The following is a 26,566-nucleotide window of genomic DNA, read 5'->3' as shown; positions in this document are numbered from 1 at the left end:
AAGGAAGATTGCTTTAATTCCTATCTGTCTAAAACTAAATACAGCAACATAGCCGTGGAGATCACTCTAACTATTTTATGTTGTATAATTTATTTTATGCTCTATCAGTCAATTTAAAATGAAAAAGGGAGTGTCTCATCATATGCATTCATAGTTCTGATAATTTCAGTGAACTTTTCACAGATGAACTTCCTCCTCAATTGCATTTAATGTCTCAGCAAAAGCCCAGGAAAATGTGTGTGTGTGTGTGTGTGTGTATGTGTATGTGTGTGTGTGTGTATATATATATGTATGTATGTATGTATGTATGTATGTATGTATGTATGTATGTATAAAGTTATATATATATATATATATATATATATATATATATATATATATATATATATATATATATATATATATATATATATATATATATATATATATATATATATATATATATATATATATATATATATATATATATATATATATATATATATATAACTATTTTTTATTTTGATAAATTTGGAATTCAATTTAATTGAAGAAAGATAGAATTTTAAACAAGAACAAGAAAGAATCTGGGTAAGAAATGTGAAATTTACACAAGCACAAAACTTGAGAGAAAATTTTTATAAGATGTTTTATAGATGGCACCTAGATCCTAAAAAGCTTGCCTCTATGAATCCAAATGTTCAACCTAAATGTTGGAGATGTGGTTCTTGTGATGCTACATATTTTCATATATGGTGGACATGTCGTAATGTCAAGGCATTTTGGATAAAAATATGGTGGATCCTGCAAAACATTTTCATTTTAGAAGATTCCAAAAAAAAAAAAGAATATTTTGGCTTTTGTTCAAGATGTGGTTAATTAATTGCTACTCATATGTAAACTTTTGTTTAATACATACAATTTTGTTTTTGGACTTTAGGGAAATATGCAGTCAAGTATTCAATAAAACCTAAGGAACCTTTCCATTCTGATTGAATGTGATACTTGTATATATCATGATTTTCTTGCTTATGAATCAACCTTTCAAGTGTTTTTACAGCATCCTATTGTGCTTAAAGGCAGAGCTTTTGCACCATTGTGACCTAACAGATGCTCCAAACATCTGACCATAGACCAAAAATATAATGAGCCAGACACTTTTCAATTTTGTGCTACTTTTAGTTTGGTAGCTTTTTAAAGTGACCAACTGATGTGAGAAGGGCCACAAGGCCATCCTTGACTCATTTTAAGAGAATGGGCAAACCGGCCATAGATGCTTCTATGTACAATTTAACCCCAAATGTAGGAGAGTCAAAAGGTAAGTCAAGAGGACACATGAAGCAAGAATTACTAATGAGAAACCACTTATTTCCAGGCACTGGTATTTTAGGTACAACATGGTGTTTGCAGCTATTTCTGCTTATGTTCTTGCTGTGCCAGAAATTAATCAGCTGAGCTGCTAGTGATAATAACAATATGCCATCCTTTAGGCATGGAGCCAATCATAGAGCAGTGCAAATGTTACATGTGGTTAGATCATGAATTAAGCTTGGAGTGAGTCCCCCAAAGTAGGCTCAGTCAGACTCATAACTGCATCTTCAAATGAGGTCATATAGGGCTGCATGAAAATGATCAAAAATTGGCTTAAGCTGTGAAATTAATTAGTTTGAGGCAGCCATATGCAGTTGCTTTGCTCTGTTATGAATGGGAAAATTAATCAAGAAGCAGAGTTAATAATATATATTTGTTTAGTCTGAGATGAAAATTGCAGTGTATATCTCATAAACAAATCTGGCTGTGGAGGCGAACAGCTTTATATTCCAACTTACTTCAAAATGCTTAGCCATAGTTTTCTGATTCAGATAGAAAGGGAAACTACAATTAGCAGTGCCTTATTGGTTTGTTTTTCTGTCACAAGCAGCAAATTTAAACAGCAACTAGGCAACAGGATATTATGGATGACAAAACCAGCCGTGTGAATATATTTGTCCACTAATCCTGTTTGTGCCCTGATTATAGCAATTTATTTAAAACCTGTCATTATCATACATCATGGGATATTTTTCTCTCTGAAAATCATTCTGATAAATCTGTGGGATGCTGCATTTCAGATTGCAATGGGTTTTTTAAAGGAATACTAAAAGTAAAATGAGGCAAATCAATATTCTACTGATTTATATATAGATTTTAATTAGATTTTATCATAGCTATCAAAACCTCCATTCTTTGTAGGCATCTCTCTCTCTCTCTCTCTCTCTTCACACACATTTACACGTGAAATAACCACAGTATTTAAAAGCAAGGTTCCATAAGTGATGGCTGAAGACATACTGTTGTCTAAGGCACATGGCATTCTAACACCTCAAAAAAATGAATAAGAGCTTTAATATTTCTGATTATTAATAAAATATATCATTGGCAAATTTTGTGGTGTGGTCAAATAATAAATTTTGGGCCCACTCTTATATGTGTTCCAGCCCCATTTAATGACTATAATGATACTCTGCACTGTAGTCTTGCAACCAAAATGAAATACCAATAATGCACATCCTTTAGACCTGTGGAAACAGCAATGTAATTGAAATTAACACCAAGGAACAGAAATATGTCTTAGTGAAATGAAAAAAAAAAAGAATGGCACATGAATGTGTCTATTTCAGCAAGGCTTCCCTGATGCTTACCGAGGGCTGAGGTCAGGAGGGATGATGCTGTTAAGTGATGAAAGATGCAGCTTCAGATTCTTCTCTTTTCGTTTGGAATAGTAATGGAGTTCAGTTTCATGCTTGGTTCTTGATGAGGTTGCACTGCAAACTCGGATGGGTGAGTGGAAGGGAACAGTACCTGAGGCCAACTGTTTCAAGTTTATCCCCAGATAGTTTTTATTGCTTCCCGATTTCTTTTGCTGAGAGGCTGTGCTTCTTGTGTGAATTGGGGAAAGAGTTGCTCCATCCTCGTCTATCATGACTTCCTCTTCTTCCTCATCCTCCACAATGGATGGAAGTCTTTTATTTATGCTGCCATTTCCTTTGGAGTCTGACTAAAATAATGAATCATTTATATTAAACTTTTTTTTCAAGAGAAAGGAAGCTAGTTGTTCTGTAGGTGTATATGTTATTGAGCTATAACCACTTGAATCTAACCAGCCTCCCAGCCAGGAAATGTTTCTATGCATTTATCAGTTTTGGGGAATTTTTTAAAAGAATGAAGTACATATGAAACATATCTCCGAAAAGAATCAATGCATTAATTGGAAATGCTTTATAATTTTAGCTCAAACTAAACAAGTGCCTTCTAATAGATTTATATCCTCAATAATAAAAATTAAAGCTTTATATCCTGTCTTTACAGCATCATTGACTCCAATTTAAATGTGTGGACAAATTAACTTTCATTGCTCTTGTTTGTTTATCTATTCCTATGTTGTTATTCTTTCCTTTTAAGCTCAATTCATAATGTATGCAAATAGAGAGGAGAGGAAGAAGACAAGATACCACTTCCATTAATATTCAGTTGTTTTGGGGAGGCAAGTAGACAAGTGGCAATAGCAAGATAGAAGACAATAAACAGCAGACCAGGGGAATATTGGCCTGGAGAATGGGTTTCTTCATATAGTCAATGATAATAAATCCTGGCACATGCAATCAGACTAACTTTCTATGTCTGGTCATGTTTTGTTAAGATAAAAAACCCCATATGTCCTAAAACAAATCCAAGCTGTAAAAGAGATCAACATGAAAATAACAATTTATAATCAACATTTTAATTAGTCTTGCATTTCATTTGAAGTAGCATGAGGTAGCCATTATATAATTGTTAAATAAAAAAAAATTAATATAGACGAATGCACTGGGAGGAGTTGCTGTCTAATTGGGACAGCCCCTTAAATCCTGTTCCGTATTCCAGGTCTTCATATCCTGAACAAAGGGAGCATAAGCATAAACCAGAACCTTCCATGATACTAATAGCAGGTGAATGGCCTCTTTGAGAAAAAGTACAATTGGTTGTATTTCAGGCTATATTAAGATTCCCTGCAGAAAGGTTGATAGCTTACTAAAATAATATAGTAGTGCTGAATAGCAAAATGTCTCATTACAATTTGTGAATATTCATGAAAAATAATTCAAAACAGAGATATTGTGAAATGCAGGAATCAAAGTGGTAACATTTGTATGTTAAGACGACTAACGCTACAAATGGAATTTGGTTTAAAATTACATATAACCCTAGTTCTTTCAATGAACTCTGTGTCATTTTCTGTACCCATTTCTTATACAATCCACACTGTATTATAAACTCGTTAAATGTAACAGTTAACCAAATACTATAACAATAGTTTGTGAAGGCCTATTCAATCCTTAAATAGCATATTTGTATGAGGGTGTTTTTATGGAAATGGCAAAGATTCCTCTCTTTATTTGTATTAACAAATAACTTACAAAATACATGTATGACAATTTCCGGTACTTCTAAAGAAAAAAAATGGCTTCAATTCCAGTTTTCTTAATATGTAAAATAGACATTAAAAGAGCCAGTTTAGTCTAGTGGTTAAGACACCAGGTCTAGAGGTGGGAGACTGTAAGTTGTAGCACCACCTTAGGCTTGAAAAGAACTGGGTGATTGGGTCAATCACTCTGTCTCAGCCCAACTAATTTCACAGGGTTTCTATTATGATGAAAATAGGGGGAATAATATAATTGTGCTCTTGAGTTTATTGATAAAAATAATAAAGAAGGGTAAACAAACTTTTTTGAAGTGGATTTTTGCTAAAAGTTTAAAATCTAATCCAAAACTTGCATTGTTTTTAATCTATATGTATATATTTCTAACTCTGCATACACACTATAATTCAATTACAATTCTAATTTCCATAGCATCATGACAATGGATGGACAAATGGATAGGGGTCATGTTACTCAGATTAAAAGTTATTTAGCTAGGAAAAAAAAGACTGTGAAACTTATATCAAATTATAGCCAGCAACATTCATCTTAAATTGTTAACGTATTCAAATACATTAGCATGCTAATGTAAAAATCAGTACTTGGTATCCAGGTTAAATCTAATGAAGGAGGAGGAGGAGGAGGAGGAGGAGGAGGAGGAGGAGGAGGAGGAGGAGGAGGAGGAGATGAAAAAGAAGAAGGAGAAGGAGGAGAAGGAGGAGAAGAAGAAGAAGAAGAAGAAGAAGAAGAAGAAGAAGAAGAAGAAGAAGAAGAAGAAGAAGAAGAAGAAGAAAAAGCATGTGCAGAACAGAACATGGGGACCAAGCATGCTTTGAAATGATTCAGGTTAGGCAGATGGCATTTATAGCAGTGTCAAAATTGGCAATATGGTGGGTGGAGAGTGCCATGTTGCTGCACATACAAAAAGGCGGAGCCTGCATCAGACAATACTCTGTTTTGCTGACTGTGAGCATTGTGGGTCCTGGTAGATGAAATGCTTTGGACTTCATGCAGGTGTGAGTGGGGGACCTTTCTGCTATTAATTAAAATGGATAAACTCTTTTCAGCTTCCTGTAGTAGACTGAAAACATGGTCCTGGTGTTTTAATAGCTGTATTAACTTTGCTGATTGGGTTCCTTAAAACGTTATCATCTCTCTCCTCCACTCCCTCCCTGAGTTACATGGAAAATTTAAAAAGTCAGGCTGGTTTAATGAGCAGCAGAAACATTTTGCATGTGGAGGGTTTAAAGCAGCACTACTTCTGAATCATTTTAGAAGCATGCACAGCACTACAAAGCTTATTCTGTGCAAAAAGGAAAGCCCAGTTTAAATAACTGGTATCTCCAGGTAAGACTTAAAGTCCTATCTAAAATCATGGAAAATTGTGCCAATGGTGCTGATAATTCTGGGTTAGAAGGACTGATAAGTTGATCCAGAAATAGGCAGATTTTAATATTTCTATGCATTTAATGTCTTTCTTTTTTTACTCACTAGGTGGTTATAATGTACTAAGAGCAGTAGCCATTGAAAGACAGTAGAAAAAATAGGAAATTCTAGTCATTTGCTCCCATGTGGTGATTGTCTGGAATTTTACAGTCCAGATCTGATAACCCTCACTATTTAACCCTAATGCTATATTTAGGATTTAGAGCCAAGATACTTGTTTGTGTTTGTTATATGTACTGAAATATGAGGATTTGTCTATGGATGGAAAGCATCATTCCAGATTACACTTTTCTTTTTGGTTGAATCTATATAAATAGAGTTTGAAATACAGCCTATATACAGAAAATCATAACACATTATCTAGGCCTCATCTGAAATTATCTAATTTCATCTGAAAATTCCTGCATGGAAAGAAATATTTACTTATTTTGATTTATTTTTGTAAGTATTAACCAGTTCATTTGTAAATATTAGTCAGATCATTTGAAAACTGTCTTCAGTTCAGCCACTTTGAGGCTGTGTTGTAAATTTTAAGTACTTCCTTTTTTCTCAATGCATTCAAGATGCTGAACTTGATATTTTGATTTAATATGACATTAAGAATACCTTGCTTAGGAACCCTGGAAAACCTAATACTTCAGATTTGACAGTCATATAGACAATGCAAAGGATAAACATTAGAACCAACAGGCAAATAACCACATAGTACCATGAAATGAGACAGACTTTCAATTAAAAGGATTTTGTACATAAAAATTGGTCCACATATATTAATAGGCAAACATGCAGAGTTTAAATTTCAAATGGGAAGGGTAGCAATGGTACATGCAAATACACAAGCTTATCCATGCTGGCTTAATTACATCAATTAAATATAAGGTCCTTTTCAAAAAAATCCAGTCCCTGGTAGATTCTGAAAACAGTATCCATTTTTTTCCCCAGAAGGGATTGGGGTTAATTATATAGGTAATCTCATATTAAAAGTGGACATTCATACCTGACAGATGGAAGACTTGTTTGATAATCTGGTGATTACCTGAAAGAACAACAGATAGAGGAAATGGCGAATACCAGAATTTGTACACACGAGTGGTTTCCAGAATGAATTTTGAGCATGATGTAAAAGGGAAATCTCATGTCCAATGCCTTTCAAATTTCTTTCTGACAGTAATAAAATATTTTTGCAGAAAGTGAAAAACTAAAAAGTAATGGACTTGCAATTTATACCAAAGCTCCTTTTTTTGTTAGGAGGGTTGTATTTATGGTGAATGGAGAGATCTTACACTCATCTTGAAGTAATTTCTTAGTGAAGTGAAATAGTAAAAAACAAGATAGAACTTTATCTGGTACTTGTTAAGGGGATCTATGTTTAGCATATACATCTTCTCTGTATCCACTAAATATATGAGTTGTGTGTACTATTTAGCCTAGAAATACAATCATGCGATCATTGAACTACAATTCAAATTCTTTTTTATCTCTGCCTTTTCATGGATTAAAGACAGATATCATCATGGTCTTTATTTCAGGCAGCAAAATGTCTTGGATCTAATCCTATGAATTAACTATTGCTTATTTCTTGGGAACTGCCCAGGTGAACAGTGTGATTTTAAGACATTTTCTTGTTCATGTTGATTGACTTGCTCATAAATAAACTTTTTAAAGATGGGTCTGATGGATATCAAGCAAAGCCATCTTAAATCGGTAAGGAACATAGAAAATATGTTTGGAAATAAGTTAAGGCCAAAAATCTATTTATCCATTCATATACCTCCATTAGTGGCATTCATGCTATATCCCTGTAAGTGCTCTGTTTATGGTTTGGAAAATCTAACTGGCACAGAATATGGCATCTGAGTATTGATATGAACACTTACAGTATGTTGTAAGTGTCTTGCATTGGCTGACTATCAATTTTTGATTTATATTTTAAATTATTCATTAACTAGCTTCTGAGGAGCAATCCACTCCCTGAGTTTGAAGAAGAAAACCTTTTTTTTTGTACTGGCTTCTCCCAAAGCTTCAATAAAACTGCCAAGAATCATTGACTTTTCACGACTTTCTTTCAGATTTATGCTTTATATTAAATAATTTATAGTTTTGACTGATATTGTATTGTTATTGATTCAATTATTGGAAAGCAGATGTCTTACTTTGTCCTTGATTTTTATTACTTTGGGTCTTTTTTAAAGTACAGTATATTAAGAGCATTGTACCAAATAGGCAATCATGTCACATTTTAAATAAAATGTTAAAGAAAGATTTGTGAAGTGTCATCTAAAATATATACTAAATTCTTTGCTTTGTGTTCTGCATGTTTCTATGCCATTACAAATATGGCACAAATAAAAATGAGCCTTACAGTTAGATTTACACTTAAACTGGGATGCTAATGTGGTTAATATTTTTTAAAAAACTGCAACCATTTTTGTTTGTGAACCTTGTTAATAGTATGTAGATCAAATGCCATACGCTTTGAACCTGAGGATAGTTTCCCCCCCTGTGTGGTAATGGAAATTATAGGAGCGTATGACAAGGGATTATTGTATTACCTAAAAGCTTAATGACTCATACATGCTCATCTCTCCAATTTTTCTTCAAGTAGGAAAGAGTGATTTTTTAAATGAAATATGTAAATCCTGTACTTGCATTCTATTGAGAGATATACAATCTGAAGGACCTCTTAGGTGAGTTAGAATTATTAATGTAACTAAAGTCAATAATTGAATATAATATTCTCAAGATAATTTCCCAGTTGAGCACCTTCTGAATTTTAATTTTTACTTCATCAGCTTGCTCTGTCTGTACTGTAGCGTCTGTTCTATTCTGTTGCTTTGTTATGCTCTCCAATGGGTAAGATAACACAAAGCTGATGCCTCACTCCAGCTGCTCCTTAGTATTAGCAAATAAAAAATGGTGTAAATTTAAAAAGAACAAAATGCAGTTTCTTTTATATTTCAATTGATAATTATATTTTATAGTGAAGTTATTAAAGCATAATTGGACAATTAGATGTTGGAGAAATTGTTGTAAATCCCTTCTTAATTTTAGAACTTTTTTTTCCTGTGCTTTTTTTTTGCACAGGTGTTTATCTAAAAAAGGAGATTGGTGTGCTTCCAATGTCCTCAGATAACCCTTTGTTTCTCATAAATGGATGAATTCATAGACATTTAACTCCTGGATAAGTCAGTTTTAGTATCAAGACTGAGAATGTCTTTTTCAGTATCCCCATATTTTTGTCTTACTAACTCTCTTCTTATAACATGTTTTTTCTCTGATCTCCCTAGTCTCTCAAATACATTTACTTTTAAATATTATTTTGGATTTTGAAGATGTTTACCAGGGGTATATTGAGCTCCTAAGCTCACCATTTTACTAATCCTGAGATAAAGCAAGATACACTTTCTGGTCCAGACAGTATTTCTGCTGAAACATATGCAATAGTTGTAGAAAAGGAAGTTTTATATATAATAATTACTACCAAATTGCCAATGCTGATAAATGTAGACCTGAGAGAAGATGGGGATGGCCAGGAACAAGTTGGATGAATTCAGTTGTAGTGGCTATGAATGTTTCATTTGAAAACCTGAAAGACTTAAGTTAGGGACAAATTGTCATAGAGAAAATCCATCAATGTAGTTGCTAACAGTGAGCAACACCTGGATTGCACTTAATTAATCAATTAAACCACTGTATATCAGAAAGATCATTCTCTTGCTTTTGTAGGAATATCAGCATTCTATGGGCAAAAACAGGACCAGCCAAGCTCAAATCTTGGGACTGTTGTACACAGACATAAACAAGCCTCATGCAAGTTAGAGCTCAATGTTGCAGACAACACAGCTATCAAAGAGCACTTCTTTGACAAAACAGTCTCAGTGAGATGGAGACAGTTTAGACTTTATCAGGCAGCAGTCTTCCAACTCTCCCTTCAGTATAAAAGTGACAGAAACTTCATTTATATTGTTTTATCTTCTATACAGACTGGAGGTTGTTTTCTACATCTTGACTGTAGTTTATCCTGCCATAATCTGAAAATTAAAGCTTGTAGCTCTTTAAAACAGGAAAGCAATTTAATGATTCTCTGGATATCTGAGAACATTGATTACTTGCCCTTTAGTTGTACAATCCTTCCTTCCTTCCTTCCTTCCTTCCTTCCTTCCTTCCTTCCTTCCTTCCTTCCTTCCTTCTCTCTCTCCCTCCCTCCCTCCCTCCCATCCTATGTTGTGCTGCAATTCACTTAAGGCTCTTGAGATACTGCAGTTAATTTTGTAATAGCAATGCCTGTAGAACAGAATTGCATTACAATGCAAAAAAATGGAGCTAAGATAAGTTTTTCTGTGCATTACAGCCTCTCGGGTACCATGTTTTTAAAACATAGATAAGCAGCTTTGTAAGCTTGTGGATTTCCTCACACACACACAAATAACACACATACATGCACGTATACCACAACCCTCTAGTTAAGCTTTATAATCAGATGCTTCAATCATAATCCTAGAAAATGAGCTGAATCAAAGAGAAAATTCTGACTGGTTGAAAAGCTAAAACTAATATACCCAAACTTTGTTATTATTTCAATTACCAGCAGAGTTTCAGTATTAATCTAGTATGTGAATTTTAATAACATTTTTAATTTATCAGTTTGAAGCATCCCAAAAATCTGATCAGTTCAAATATCTATTTCAGTTAAATGGAACAGAAATTTCCCAAGTGCCTCCCCTCCTTCTCAGATACATTGGGCAATGTTAACTACTTTTGATAAACATTTTGATACATTTCTTGCATTCTCAGATATGTTTCACACTAAATGATTGATTCCTTAATAGATATATTTTACTAAACATAAGAGTTTGAAACATTAATATACTGTTGCTAATCCAAAGGCCAACTTTGCATCAATGTCAGGGCCTATCTGGCATAAATTGAAGTAAATTACTTATCTAGTGATTTGGAAGCAAAACATCAAGGAAACTGATGGCGTGTATATCAGTGCAATCACCTTTTAAGAGCCCTAACAACCTTATGGTAGTTGGCAGATTGCCATTTCTGGTTTACTTTTTAACATACAACAAACAACTGATTGCTTGAGCAGGATTGGACATTGGAGTCATTGTGGAATGAATAAGGATAGTGTTATCTCCCTTATACAATGACTCCCTGTCCTCCTGCCTCCATTCCCACAGACCCAAAAGAGGGAATGTGTTCAAGATGAGCTTGCAGAGCTGGACAGCCAGAATTAATCCCATCATCAGCTTAGAGTCATGGCTTTACCACAAGTACTCCAAGTCCAACCTCTCCTGAACTCCATTGACCCTTATCTGGCACCAATTTTATTATTGAATTTTAGTTGACCAGATACTTATGTATAAGCTTGAATACATTTTTTATGCTACAACCTTACAAATCCTTATTCTTTGCACTTGACAGGCTGGGAAGCAAAAAATATGGACTAAACTCAAGTGGCAGCTGTTTTAGCTTGATGTCTTTGAGTTGAAAGCAAAAAGAGTGAATCTATTCTTGTATGTTGGAAGTCATTTGTGCTAAGAAATGCAGAGTCAGTTGCAAACAAAGACTCCAACTTTGTATTTGAACTAGGATGATGAAGCAGGTTAACTATGTTCATGAAACAAGCTAACCCTAAATCTGGTTGACAAAAGCAATTGCTAGCTATATTGCGGTTATGTTTAAAAGCCTAATTCAAACAATGTATTAGATAATAGATAACGTCTCACAGCATGTTTACTTGCAAACTATCCACTCCTTAATCCTGTTCCCAATCAAATCTATTATATGGTGTGATCCATCTGTAATATGTAAATGTAAGCACTTGTTTATGAAACTCAGTCAATTGTTGATTATTCAATAAACCCCCTCCTCGAATGGTATGGTTGTTGTGTGTTTTAAATTGTATTGTTATGTTCGTCTTTTATTCCCTGTCTGTACCCCCTTCCCTGACTGAATTGTGAGCTGCCCTGAGTCCCCTTTGGGGAAAAGGGCGGCATATAAATGTAATAAATCCAATCCAATCCAAACCCTTTTTTATTGCTGCTGGAGGCAGAATTACAGCAAGTAAAAAAGTACTTCATCACCCCATTTCACAGGATGCTCATAGAGAAAGTGGTCAAAGGGTATATTAAAACTGGAGATATTAATGCAAAAGAGATGGTGTATGTATGAGTTAAGATATTTAAAGTTATGTCCTTTGTATAAATATGTCAATGAAATAAATAAAGTATTATAATATTTTTTTTAAAAAAAAATATCTAATTCTTTGCAGCTCTCCAAGTACATTTACACTCCAAGGCTAAAACAGGTAACAGTGTAAGTTTAAATTTAGAGATAAGACTTGCAATTTCTTGAAATAAACCATGTCATCTTCCATTGCCTATGTTTAGTTATCCTCTTTAAAACTTTTAAAGTTTTAAGACAGGTTATTCTGTTGCTTTTCTATTGTGTTTCCCTGAAAATAAGACAGGGTCTTATTTTCTTTTTACCTACAAAATATGGCTTGGGCCTTTTTATGAGGGGAGGGTTTATTGTTTTGGGGTTGCTGGGTGGCTTCTCTTTTCCAAGCGGGCTCCCAGAGAGCTGGGCACAGCCTCATGGGTGAATGGCTGTGTTGCGCTGTTGCTCTCCCTGCAGAACCAGGGCACCTCCGCTGCTGCCACCGCCACTGCCATCCCAGCATGGCTTTTTCAGTGGCTTCCAAACTGAGTCTTCCAGTAGTGGCTGCTCTGGGCATACCCTCTATGGTTGAACACTCTGCTGGCAGATGGCCCACAACCATAGAGCATACGCCCAGAGCGGCCACTGCTGGAAGACTCGGTTTGGATGCTGCCAAAAAAGCCATGCTGGGATGGCGGTGGCAGCGGCGGTGCTCTGGCTCTGCGGGGAGAGCTGGGCCAGGGCATCGTGAGGCTGAGAGGTGCGTGAGTGAGACCAGAACAGCTGCTTATGCAATCCCCCTCTCCAGCCATGCAGAGAGCCTTTCACTGGCATTTTGAAGGCGCCAAGCCATGGGAGCTGGGTGCCGTTGAACATGTGCTCACATGGCTTGCTGATATACTTAGGTCAGTGAACGGCACTGTGCCTGGCTGGAAAGGGGGTTTGCTGGGTGGCTACTGTGCCAGGCTCTTTCGGAGCCAGCTTGCAAGAGAGCATCCACCCGGCAACCCCTCTCTACAGCTGGGCACAGTGCTACTCCCCACCCTAGTGGTATCCTAAAGGCACCAAGCAATGCAATCACCTTTGCATCCCTCCCAGTTTCTGTGGCTTGGCACCTTCGGGATACCACTAGGTTGGTGAGCGGTGCTCTGCCTGGTTGGAAGTGGGTAGTTGTCCAGGGGGCTTATATGTGGGGGAGGGCTTATATTTTTGCCTACCAGAAAAATGTGGCATGGCCTTATTATCAGGACATGTCATATTTTTGGGGAAACACGGTAGTTCTTTCCAGGAAACATGTTAAGCATTTATGCAGTTACTGAATAGAAATTTGATATCAGCTATTTACCAATTTACAGCATTTTTGTCCACAATGGCTACCTAGAATATAATACATAAGATAATAATCATAATATAATAACAAGAGCCGAGATGGCGCAGTGGTTAGGGTGCAGTACTGCAGGCCACTTTAGCTGACTGTGATCTGCAGTTCAGCGGTTCAAATCTCACCGGCTCAAGGTGGACTCAGCCTTCCATCCTTCCGAGGTGGGTGAAATGAGGACCCGGACTGTGGGGGCAAGTTGCTGACTCAATTTGCTAAAAAAATTTGTAAACCGCTTAGAGAGGGCTGAAAGCCCTATGAAGCAGTATATAAATCTAATAAATAAATAAATAAAATAAATACAATCTAGGTGAAATCATCCTTCAACCCAACAGACTTCTTACTGTCATGAGATCACACATTATATAATTTTGCATAATGTGTCTCATTTTTCCCCATTTGATAACTTTCAGATGCACTCAGATGACATCTCCTAGAATTTTTAGCCACCTACCCATATAAACATAGCTCATATTTTTCTCCAATTTTGGTTACACATATGAACAATGGAACTTCTTTCAATGTTAGTGGTGGTGGTTATTCCCCTCCCCCCCAGCAATGTCTTCAATGCTTTGGAGCCTCCTTCACCACCACCATCCCTTTCTGGTTTGAAAGCATTCCAGGGAAAGCATTCCAGAGAGGAATTTCTTTTAGAGGTGTTTCCTCCAGAGTTAACTGAAGTGTAATAAATTGAGAAATCTCAGATTGCTGGAAAGAAGATAATAGAATGAAAGACTGAGTGTATATCAAATCCCTTGGTCATTTCATCACTTAAGTAAAGGCCAGAATCCTTTCCACCGATGAGAATTTTGCTTATTTATTCATTAAATTGTTGTAATCTGGGTGTCTGACAAGATGCAATATTAAACACAAGTAACACAGAAAACACAACTGAAAAGAATGTCCTGAGAAAAGCAATAATCAATTGAACAACTGAAACATTCCATAAGGTATACCTGTTCTTTCCTTTCCAACAATTATTTTCAACATAAAAATGGAAAAAATGAAATAAAATGCAATAAAGTTCAACCCTACACAAATACTATTTTTTCTACTTCAAATGGCTTATTTTGTTAGTGCAGAGGAAGCAGTACATGGCATGCAGTCTCATTTTTCAAATATGTGAGAAATGGATCATTCTGAATAAGCATAAAATCCATAGATGTAGCTTACTTATCCAAGTTAGCCCTCTATTCCACCACAAAATCATATATATTGATAGTATCCAACTGAACTGAAGGCAAAGGAGTAGTGTCTTTCCCCAAGGTTTTTTATCCTTTGGGACTTCATTAATACTTGTGGAGTGGCATTTGAAATCTGTGAGTCACTCAGAACGCTATGGTGCTTGGTGTTAATATATGAATTACAACTTGTAGCAATAGGAGAAAGTGTAATAATTATATTTCTTGGAGTATCTTATTAATTTCACTTGGTGTCTTCTAACTAATTAATTCAAGGTTATTGTCAGCAAAACAGTAGGTATCCAAGCAGAATTAGAAAATTTCATAACCAGGAATAGTTAATAATGACTATCTGCAAACTTATTTTAAATTTTGTCAAAGACTTAAACATAGTCAAATCGTTTATTTTGCCATCCCTGATTTTTTAATCCAGAGGTTAGAAGCTTTTATTGAAAAATAAATAAACAGCATAACATCTTAAAGATAAATTAAAAATAATTTATCCTGTATTTCCCCCCTAACGGTTCACATTCAGTTTGATGAAAAGCAATTTGCTTTAGAAATCCTTTCTTTCAAAGGAGAACATTTCAGAGAAATTCTCATGGGTGGAATATAGCCTTCCTGCACAGTGCAGGACTGTAGGTGAATGTATTTTCTTTAATTGTTCAGGCATCTCTTCAATCATCTGTAGCACCTCTGGCTTCCTACTCCTAAAGAAATATAATAAAGAAACTTATTCCACTGAGCTTTTTCAGTACCATTACTAGTATCATTAATGGGAGACGTGTCCTTGAGAAAATACTGGATTATTTCTCCTTCATCTGGAATTGAAAGCGCCTGCAAACACCTTTTCAGAATAACATATGTTATTAAATGCATAATAGTAGTTATTAATCTGAGAAGTAGTACTTCCAGACTTATTTTGTCTTCCTAGACTAACATGGCTTGCTTATTCCAATGTTCTTTATTTTGGGAGGGGGGGATTCAGACAAATTCTCAGTTATGAGCAGAAAATTCAGTGGGCAATGTGGGAAGGCCACTTGTATTTAATGATTTAATCTAGATTGAATAGCCCAAAAACATTTATTAAGAATAATGTATTCAATCTTGTCCCTTTGTTTTTTTGAAAATATGTAAGAGGTACTGTGCAGGTTACAGAAGCTGCACAGAGGCAGCTTAGGCTGGAAGAGTACACAGACAGATGGTGTGATCTGGGATGGGTGGTATTGGTTCCTTCTTCCCTATTCTTCCCTTCTCTCACTTCCTTCTTCTCTTCCATGCTTTCTTTATTTCCCTCTCTCTTCCTTTCCATTCCCTTTCCAGTACGATGGTAAGTGACTGCAGTTGGGTGGGAAGGAAGCAAGGGATTGCAAGAGTGGCTGGGAAACTGCCTCAGAAAATTGAAAATGAGGATCACGTGACTGCAGCAGCAGCTTGGTAGAACTAAAGCAGCCTGGCAGCACTGAAAGCAGAAAAGTATCTGTAATTTCAGTGTGCTACTCTACCAGCAATCAATTTAAAAATACAATCTAGATGTAATCAAAGTTTGCAAAGCCATCAACACTCCCAACAACCTAGAAATGACAGAGTAGGAATAAAGGATGTTTTTTTAATAGACACAAACATAATTGTTGTAGCACCAATATAAATATAGGAATGACTTGTAGAAATAATATATTCTACATAGAAATAATGCATATATGCATCTCCTCATGTGCATTTCTTTAAAAAGAATGTTTCTAGTCTTCAACTGTCCCAATAATCCGCAGGGAAGTAGCACAACAAAAATGCTACATTGGTGGTATCCTGGCTTCTGAAAAGTCTGCTAACCACTAGGACTTTATTGTTTCTTTGTATCATCAGGGCCTCTTGGCTCATCTTTTTAATTTTGTACGTTTTCTCAGAGAAGTTGAAATTGGCTTGTTCGGTATACTCTGTCCTTTCAAAGAATATTGTATTGTATTTGAACAATACATCTGACACAGAATTTAATTCAACATGGAAATTATTTGGGACTCTAATTCTAGACATTGGTTTGCACTTTACTTATCCTAATGTTTTAACATTTAAGTTGTGGCTAATTTGTTAAACAAGAGTAGGATTTATATTGATTATTAGATATGACTATTTTTTCACTTTAATTTACATTTGATGTACTACACTGATTACTGTCAACAATAATGAGTACACTAACACATTTTTAATAATGATCAGTAATTCTAAATGATTTAATGTATTTAAATATATAGAACTCAGATATTATTCTGAGAATATGTACTTAATTTAATAACTTGTACATCTTATATCTATTTACTTTTGCTTATATTCTTTTTTATCTTGTAACTTCTTTTTCAAATCTGCTTCTTCTGAATCAGATTAATATGTTCAATATTTATTTTAAAAATTATGTTATGCACAAATCCTTTTAAAAATATAACTGGCAGATATGATCAGGTCATCTGGCAGTTCCATTTTTGTCATAATGCAAGAACCAATCTGTTCAAAGGGACTGAAAATCATAAAGACCAATTAAGATAATTCCATGATTTAAACTCTTCATGAGACAAATCCTGGGAAGCATAAAAATATGCACATATTGTTCATATATTGACTTGTTCTGTGTGATGCAAATTGCATCAAGTAAGTACAGGGATGTCAAAAAATATAGTAGTCAAGATGATGGCCATAACAGTGAAATTAAAATTCTGCCTATTTTTATCACGTTGCACATATGATGTACATAAAAATTAGGTGAAGCTTCGATTATACTATTTTTGTTACTTCCTTAGGTTTTTGTTCATACCAATAGATACCCCTGTAACTGGTTCTAGAGAGTAGCCCCACCCTATTCAACCTATTCCCAGCTGCAACCTAGCTGGTTTCTCTAAATCAGCCTGCTGCTATCAGGTTGAAATATATGAAGCAATTGGATTTAGATTTAGCCAATTCATTTATGCAAATTTGTTCTGATCAACAAATACCAGAGAGAAATCTATATGGTTGGAAAACAGATATAAAAACCCAATTAAAGATCAGCAGGGAGAGTAAGACTTGATATAATTTTGTTCTTTCATATCTGTATATCTGATATGATATACCTTTTTCAACTTTGATTTCACAGCAAATTAGTCTGACTAGTGATAAACATTGCTTGCTATTCTGATTTACAATTAGAGTATTATTACAGTATATTTCCATCTTTCAATTACCAGAGAACAGCTCCTGAGTTCTCCAAACCTGGGAAGAACATGAATTTCCAGAACTTGCTAAACAATAATTCCCAGCATTCCTCAGCTTAGACCATGCTACTTAAGTCTGTTCGGATTTATGATTCACCAAAATTAGGTGGTCATGGGTTCCCTATTCTTTTATAACAATGGTTTATTACTGCTTGATGTATGTTGAATCTTAAAACTGAGATTTAGTTCAAGAAGATGATGATACTATTTTTTCTTGGGATTATTGGGAATAGGATGGGATGATGAAACTGAAGGAAATCATTGCATCATATCCCTGCCTATATATTTCCATATTTTGAAGTTAGTGGAGTGACAATGACTGGAACATTTATAGGAGTTGCCAAGCATTATGGAGTAATATAAGAGCTGTTCCTGAGATGCTCAAAATATTACTGTATCCTCTAACACATTTCATCCTATTGCTAGAAAAATATAACAGAGTGTAGCTGATACCTAAAATCCATGGCTTATATAGATGGACTCTAACTTACTATTAAAAACTAGTTACAATATTCCTTGAGCCTTTCAGAGAAACCCTTAAGACTCTGGGGGCACAGAGTACAGCTTAACTGGAAGAAAAGCAAAAAGCCAATTTTGATTTGAAGAAATCTCTTTACTTCCCAAAACCTACTTTTAATCTTTTCTGGCTAGTGGGTTTTATTGGAATTGCAGACCCTCTAGCTACAAAGCTAATCTCCTTCCCATTCTTGAGTGGACTATTTTCAAATAATAAATTGGTTTTTAGGTTGCAAGAGTTCATTACACTTTAAAAGCCATCCTTTGTACTGTGATTCTCCCATGACAATATACTAACAGGTACATTTTACCCTGTTATATTATGGGGGTTCTACACTAAAATCCATGAGGTTGTCAGTACAGGTCCCTTCAGCAATAATAATTGCATTATGCTTTTCAGCAGGATATGAAAAAGTTTATATTGACATTACTTTGAATTCATGTTTAATGGAGCTGGAAATAATAGCAAAATAAAAGCATATTAGCACAAAACCCACACTAGAGGGAATTATTATAAAGAATAATCTTAGATACCTTAAAAAATCAATAACTTAAGCAGCAATTGAATTACCAAACACAAGAAAAATGATAGTTTGTTTATTCTGATAAATGAACTGCTAAACAAGTTCTATTTTTGAAACTAGATATAGCAGCAGTCATGTTGACACTACTTACATCACTTTCATGGCCTTCCCGAAGATTGTAAGTGAGATCATGCTGAATATCTTCAACAAACTTATGAGCATATTCTGGGTAAAGATCTAACACTTCAAAAAGTCCTTTGAGAATAATACATTGGAGGTCACAATAGGTTAGAGCTTTCACATCAGCATTTGTTTTAATCACTTGGTCCTTAATTGAGAGGTTCGCTCCAATTAAATCTCCTTTACCTATGCAAAAAAATAGAAAAAGCAGAATGTCAATAAGCAAAAAGAATGTGTTTATAGGCCAGCAGGCAAATAGGTGTTATAAAGAGTTCTACTATAGTAATTAATTTACTAACCTATTTTTTGGATTACAAAACTTGATTACAAATTAAATACAACAATGTCAGATCCAAATATCAAGATGAAGAAAATAACAGCATATGCATCTGCAACAGCTACCCCACCTGGTTCAGTGACACAGAAACCAGCAGATACAGGAACACAACAAGACAAAGCTATTTTGGAGCTAAAATATGTTGCAAGACATACATGCGGATATCAAGGAGCACATAAACAGAGTAGAAGAGAAAATCAGCAAAGTGGAAGACGAATTGAAACAAGTCAAGGAAATGATGGGGGGAAATGAACAAAGACTGCAGAAGGTGGAAGAAAAGGCAGAGATAACAGAGAAAAAAATGGAGGAGATGGATTATAGGCTGACAACATTTGATAAAAAAACAGGAAGGAGCCAATGTATTGCGGGAGATGGAAAGATCCGAATTCTATCTAAGACTCCAGAACATAGAAGAAGAGAAAGGAGAGAATTTAGCAGAGAAGATCGCAGAAATTCTCTCAGCGGCTACAGGAATGAGTAAGGAATATATTCTAGGCAGAGGATGTCTCTAGGATGAGACTTTTAGAATATATACAAGATATGCAATGAGAAACAACTTGCCCAGAGAGGTACATGTAAGATTTGTCAAAAAAAACCCCCTAAAAATGAAATATTGCAAGCAGCAAGAAGTACCACAATAAAATACAAATCTAGAGAAATAGTATTGTTGAAGCAAGTTCCAAGGAAGGTAAGAGAAATAAGAAAGGAATATCACTTTTTGACTAAGAGTCTGATTAAAGAAGGTGTGAGTTTTAGATGGCTTGTTCTAGAAGGGATTTTGGTAAACTAGCACGAACAAAGGTACAGATTAGATATACTAGAGGAAGCAGAAATTATTTTATGAACAAAATATAGCAGCACAGGAGGGAATGCTGGTAAAAGAAGAGAGAGGAGCTAAATGCCAGGAAGCTAAGGTGAAAGATCAAAGGGAGATGGAGAAAAAACAGGAAGCGAAAGCTCTAAGAGAAGGAGCAAGGGACAAAGAGACAAAGTCTCAGAAGGAGTTAAGAATGATTAGATCAACTAAACCTATAAACCAATGATATGGAGGAAGAAATAAAAGTAATCTCCATTAATATAAATGGATTAAATTCGGCAACAAAAAGAAGAAGAATATTCAATAAACTAAAGAAATTGAAATTGGACATTATGTGTTTACAGGAAGTACATATTAGAAAGCAACGTAGAAAATTTTTGGAACAGGCAAAACTTGGTAATTTATACACGACCCTGGCTGACCAAAGCAAAAAGGGAATAGCATTATATATTAAAAAGACAATACAATCAAATAAATTTTTTGAAGATGGGAGGGGAGTATACTAATGGTGGAAATAACGATGAACATGAGAAAGATATTATTAGTGACAATATACGCTTCAAATGCCAAACAAGAAGAATTTTTTGGGAAATTACAAAAAAAATAACAGAATATGACTATGAAGATATATGTATACTAGGAGACTTTAATGCAATTGTAAATAATGAAATAGACTATAAATCTACAAAGATGAACAAGAGGCCAAGAAAAATTCTACCCAAAACATTTTTCACAATGGTGAAAAAATTAAACTTGCAAGATGCTTGGAGAAGAAGACCTGAAAGAAAATATACATTCTACTCGAATAGACATTTATAGTGGTCAAGAATTGATATGATGTGGTTGTCAACAGAGCTGATGCTCAAAGCAACTAAGATAGAAAAAGATATAAGCACATGGGCTTATAATCCAACAACAATGACTTGGAAGGGACATAGGAAAAATGGGAGATGGAAAATAGTTTCCAGCAATATATGAAAAAAGAATTGACATATTTCTTTCAGGAAAATAGAAAGGAAAACACATCATTACAGAATGTATAGGACAATTGCAAATCATATATCAGAGGCCTTGCAATGACATACTTAGGGAAAAAGAATAGACAGAACAGACAAATTTAAAAGAAGTTGGAATTAGAGTACAAGAGTCTGGAGATGGAGCTGCAGAAAAACCCACAAAATAAAAAAGCAAAAAATATGATGGAACCGCAAAAACATAAATTGAACCTGATAGAAAATGAGGACTTGGCAAATAAAATAAAACCAGCAAAACAAAACTTCTTTGAAAACGCAAATAAGCCAGGACTTTGGCTGGCTTACAAGATGAAAAAGGAAAGAGAAAAAAGGCTGATAAATCAACTGGTGGATGAAGAAGGTAATATACAACATTTAAATAAAAAAGAGAACAATAATTGAGAACTTCTACAATAAGTTCTATCAACATGAGAGGGTTCCAGAAGGGAAAATAAGTTAATATTTAGAGAAAACTAGAATAACCAAAATCCCAGAAAAATTTAAGAAGGCATTAGAATTACAATGATGCAATTACAATGATGTAATGATAACAGAAGACATCAAAAGGTAAAAGAAGGGGAAAACACCAGGACCAGATGGATTATCAGTAAAACTGTACCAAACACTACAAGAACTATTAAGCAATGTAATGTTGGAATTATTCAATAACTTATTAAGAGAGGCAAAAATGCCAGAAACATGGACAGAGGCATATATAATGCTTGTACTAAAAGAAAAGTCAGATTCACAACTAGTAAAGAACTACAGACCTATTTCACTATTAAGTGTGGATTATAAAATTTTTGCATCAATAATGGCAGAAAGAATAAAGAGACTTTTAAATGAATTTATACACATAGACCAAAGTGGATTTCTTCCCAAGAGACAAATCAGAGACAATATGCAGAATGTATTAAATATGCCCACCCAGAAAAACAAATGGGGTTGTTGTTTCTAGATGCTCAAAAAGCCTTTGATAATGTGAACTGGCAATTCATGATAATGCAACTTCAAATGATGGGATTTGGTGAGGGATGTATAAATATGATTAAAACTATATATAATAACCAATAGGCAAAGGTAATGGTAAATGGTGATATGACAGAAAAGATAGCGATTACGAAGGGAACTAGACAAGGATGTCCACTATCACAATTACAATTTATACTGACACTAGAGATTTTGAATAGAGAAATACAACAATATAAAGAGGTAAAAGGTATGAGGGTCAAGAAAAAAGAATATAAATTACAAGATGATTTGGTATTTATTATGGAGAATCCAATAGAACAGGGCCAAAATAATAGTTAATAGTTAATAATAGTTAAAATAATAGAAGAATATGGAGAAGCAGCTGGTTTGAAGATTAACAAAAATAAAACAAAAATTCTGGTGAAAAATATGACAGAAAAACAGAAAAGAGAGTGGATGGGGAAACTGGACATACAAGTGGTGAAAAAAGTGAAACATTTGGGATTCAATTGACATCAAGGTGTGCAACACTAAAGACAGAAACTATTATAAAATAGAAATGACTTGGAAAGATGGGAAAACCTACAATTATCACTGATGGGAAGAATAGCGGTAGTAAAGATGAATATATAACCAAGATTGTTATACCTGTTCCAAACAATACCACTAAAACTAGAGAAAAAATTCTTTGAAAGTATGAACAAAATAGTGGGGAAATATATGTGACAAGGGAAAAAAGCAAGAATTAATATAAAAATGTTATAAGATGCAAGGAATCAAGGTAGATTTGGATTACCAAACTAGGAATTGTACTATCAAGCAGTGGGTCTAGCTTGGATGAAAGAATAGATTTTACTGAGAAATACAAGATTATTGACACTGGAGGGGCATGACTTGCAATTGGGTTGGCATGCTTTTTTGTGGTTTCATAAAAGTAGGGCACATGGCTATTTTCAAAGACATGTAAGGAATGGATTATTAACAATATGGGAAAGAGTAAAAGGGAAATATTATTCAGAAATACCAATGTGGCTTTCAACAATGGAAGCATTGACACATCCAAATATTAGTAGTATGAAAAATATTATTAGATATAAAGATATCTTAACAGAAAGGGGGGAACTAAAACAAAAACAAGAATTAGAAAAACAAGGGATTGATATAGGTTGTTTTTCACAATTGCAAATACAATCAAGATATGAAAAAGATAAAAGGGAGTATGGTTTTAACTTAGGAAGTTCAGCATTGGATAAGATACTTATGAGAACGGGAGAAAGAATAATCAAGGAATTATATAGCTACCTATTAAGAACTATGCTAGAAGAAGAAGTGGTAAAAGGTACAATGTTAACTTGGGCACAGAATTTTGGCCATATGATTGAACTAGAAAAGTGGCAACAACTATGGGAAAGGAATTATAAATTAACCATGTCAACAGCTTACAAAGAAAACTTATACAAAATGTTTTACAGTTGGCACATATCACCAAGAAAACTAGCTAAGATGTTTAAAGACAAGTCAGCGAAATGTTGGAAATGTCAACAAGCAATAGGTTCATACTACCACATGTGGTGGACATGTGCAGAAGCAAAGAAATATTGGACTAAAATAAGAGTATGGTTAAAGAAAATGTTACAATTGAGACCAGATATATTTTTACTAGGTATTATCCCAAAGAAATTCAAGAAAGTGGATACTTAGTTGATTATACATGTAACTATAGCAGCAAGAATTATGTTTACCCCAAATTGGAAATTAAATAAGCTATCAGCAGATGAAGAGATAATAAAAAAGATATTAGATTGTGCAGAGATGAATAGGTTGACAATGAACATAAAGGATAAAGAGAAATCAGAGTACTTCAAGACATGGGGAAGGTTCTATGACTGGCTAGAAAAAGCAAACTAGAAAAGAAAGTAGGGAGAAGATAAAGTACTCAGATGACGCACTATTAAATGGAAAAGGGGGGGGAGAAGGGGAAAACAGAAAAGAAAATATTAAATATATAAGTATATATTCAAGAGTGAAATATAAAGCGGGGTAACATAACTAGGGTAGACTAGCGAAGGTAAGAGAATAAGAAATGATACTAAATTATATTTGGGTTGGCGGAAATACCATCCCAAGGAAATATAAACTGAGTTTTGAAACATACACCAACAATAATAGAAAAAGAAAGGGAGAGAGGAGGAGAGAAAGGAAGGAAAATGGGGGAAAGAAGAAAGAGGTAAGGAGAGGAGGATGGAAGGGGGAGAAAGAGAAGGAGAGAGGGTAAGAAGGGGAAGAGGAAGAGCAGAAGTAGGAGAAAGGGAAGGGAAGAAGGGAGGAGAAGGAGAGGAAGGAAGAAATTAGAAAAGGGAGGGAAAAAAGAGAAAGCGTTCTACTATAGATTCTGTTACAGAAAAAAAATGGATATTTCACTACAGAAAAAAAGTACTCCACATGGATTCATTGCAGAGTTTCCAAGTAGATCATTGATTAAAAAAGAAAGAGTCTGAAGCGATGTTTTATTATTTTTCCATGGATGGAATACAGTAGCAATTGAATTCACTTACCCACTATTATGGCGTGGCTTTGAGGTCTTTTCTGTTTGTAACATTTATCATTTCTAGTGACTAAAGCAGTGCTGACACATAGAGAATCCATATGATCATTGCAGCGTTGCCATGGTGTAAAACACAACGATATCAGGCCAAACATCTGTCTAGTGAATTATCCTGTTTTATATAGAGTCATAAACTAATCCAATCTAAAACCAGCAGTGCTGCAACAATCTCAGCGTGGGATTGGGGGAAGGGAAGATTAGAAAAAGTGAAGATCATAGCCACAACTGTCTGACTGAAGTCACCATGTAGCAGGGCATAATTCTTGGTTGGAAGAGAATGATACATTTCAACTTTCCAAGATTCCCCTTTCAACTCAAATAGCTAGCAACCAGTAGAAGGGAAAGGCCCTGGACTAGAATGGAATGGAAAGGGTCACCAGTAAAACGGAAAGGTCCAGCAATGGTTACTATAGGTGTTGTTGCTCTGCTGATGGTAGTCAATGTGCAGACAATTAGGGGATTTCTTCTAAGTTGAGTACAAAGCTCTTCATTTCTCTCACAGGCACACTGAATCCTTTATCATTTTTCACAATAATGAGCACAGAGGAAAGCTTACCTAGAATTGCCAGCACCATGCTATCTTTTAGAACTTCCATGGAACCTGAGCACACAAGATAGATAGCTTGCAAGGCATCTCCCTGCCGGAGGAGGTACTCCCCAGGAGCACAAAAGGAGGTTTTGATATGCAAAGACAAAGACCTGAGGCAACCCCGACTGGCACACTCAAAAAGGGAGAGTTGCAGAATCTCCTTGTTCAAATGCATGGTGATGTCTGAGCGCAGCTCATCTGGAAAATCTTTAAGAAGCTGTCCAGAGGGGGAAGACATATTTTAATTCAGTAGCTGAATGGTTAATGCACGGAACAGTTAACCCTGTTATGCTAACTTGCCTATTTTTACATTTATTAAAATAAAATTTTGTTGCATTTACTGATTTATTGAAAGGGCTCTTCAATGAGAAGAGAAGCGGCCAAATTTGGGGGACAAATTTGGAATTATATATCTGTTTTATTTATTTATTATATCTGCTTATAACATTCAACCAAAATGACTAAATAGATCTTTTCCAAAATTGAAATAATAAAACAAAAACCTTTTACCTCATGGGAATCTATTCCATTATTGACAGACCAAGTGGTTTGGAAATATTCCAGCATTCTTTGCTTTAATTGCTGAGGCAGGTGATGGACCCTTATAAAATCTTTGAGATCCTTAGTTCTTGTGTGATAAAGGGACCACCTGGAGTACATCCTCTGAATGATAGCAGTCACATTACCAAAAACCAAGGCGTGCATTAAAGCTATGAATATAGAAAGTATATTAATAGAGTAAAAGACATTATTGAAACAGGCCAGACTTTAGACTAAGGCCAAGTAGGCACTGGCCTAGAGACCAAAGCTTATAAACACCAACACTTCTGAATCTTTCTAAAATTGCAAATCTTTGTGTTGCTGGAAGGCAATGCTTTAATCAAAGGGCCCTAAGGGAAACCATGCACCCTTCAGCTGATCATAACTAAAAATTACCCAATTAAAACTCAACTGATAAGAAATGGTAGAATCTCTCTCTCTCTCTCTCTCTTTCTCTCTCTCTCTCTCTCCCTCCCTCTCCCTCCCTCCCTCCCTGTCCCTTTCTCATTTTCACAGAATTTTCACAGATGTTTTTTACAGATGAGTTATACCATTTAATGATTTGCTAAGAAAGCAATCTGAAAAATAGAAATTCGTAAATATGTCTATGAATTTTATAAATAATTTATCAGAGGAGATTTAA

At 34.9% G+C, this 26,566-nt stretch overlaps 1 protein-coding gene across 2 annotated transcripts in view; it reads right to left on the bottom strand.

Annotated features, from left to right (window-relative positions):
• KCNH8 (potassium voltage-gated channel subfamily H member 8) overlaps positions 1-26,566 on the bottom strand; it is a 208,299-nt gene that overhangs the window by 15,725 nt on the left and 166,008 nt on the right. Inside the window, exons 9-13 of one of the 2 annotated variants that reach the window (XM_087712841.1) lie at positions 25,894-26,093; positions 25,351-25,600; positions 19,022-19,236; positions 6,862-6,900; positions 2,661-3,016 (exon numbers count right to left, since the gene is read on the bottom strand). In XM_087712841.1, coding sequence (XP_087568967.1) covers positions 2,661-3,016; positions 6,862-6,900; positions 19,022-19,236; positions 25,351-25,600; positions 25,894-26,093 — 1,060 coding nt within the window. The remainder of the gene's footprint in view (positions 1-2,660; positions 3,017-6,861; positions 6,901-19,021; positions 19,237-25,350; positions 25,601-25,893; positions 26,094-26,566) is intronic. The other variant, XM_087712842.1, reaches the window with a different exon arrangement.

Source organism: Thamnophis sirtalis, unplaced genomic scaffold (genome assembly GCF_051295495.1).
Source record: "Thamnophis sirtalis isolate CommonGarterSnake01/CBP01778 unplaced genomic scaffold, rThaSir2_p1.2 scaffold_4, whole genome shotgun sequence".
Classification (NCBI taxonomy): Eukaryota; Metazoa; Chordata; class Lepidosauria; order Squamata; family Natricidae; genus Thamnophis; species Thamnophis sirtalis.
This window is presented reverse-complemented; position numbering and strand designations above follow the sequence as displayed.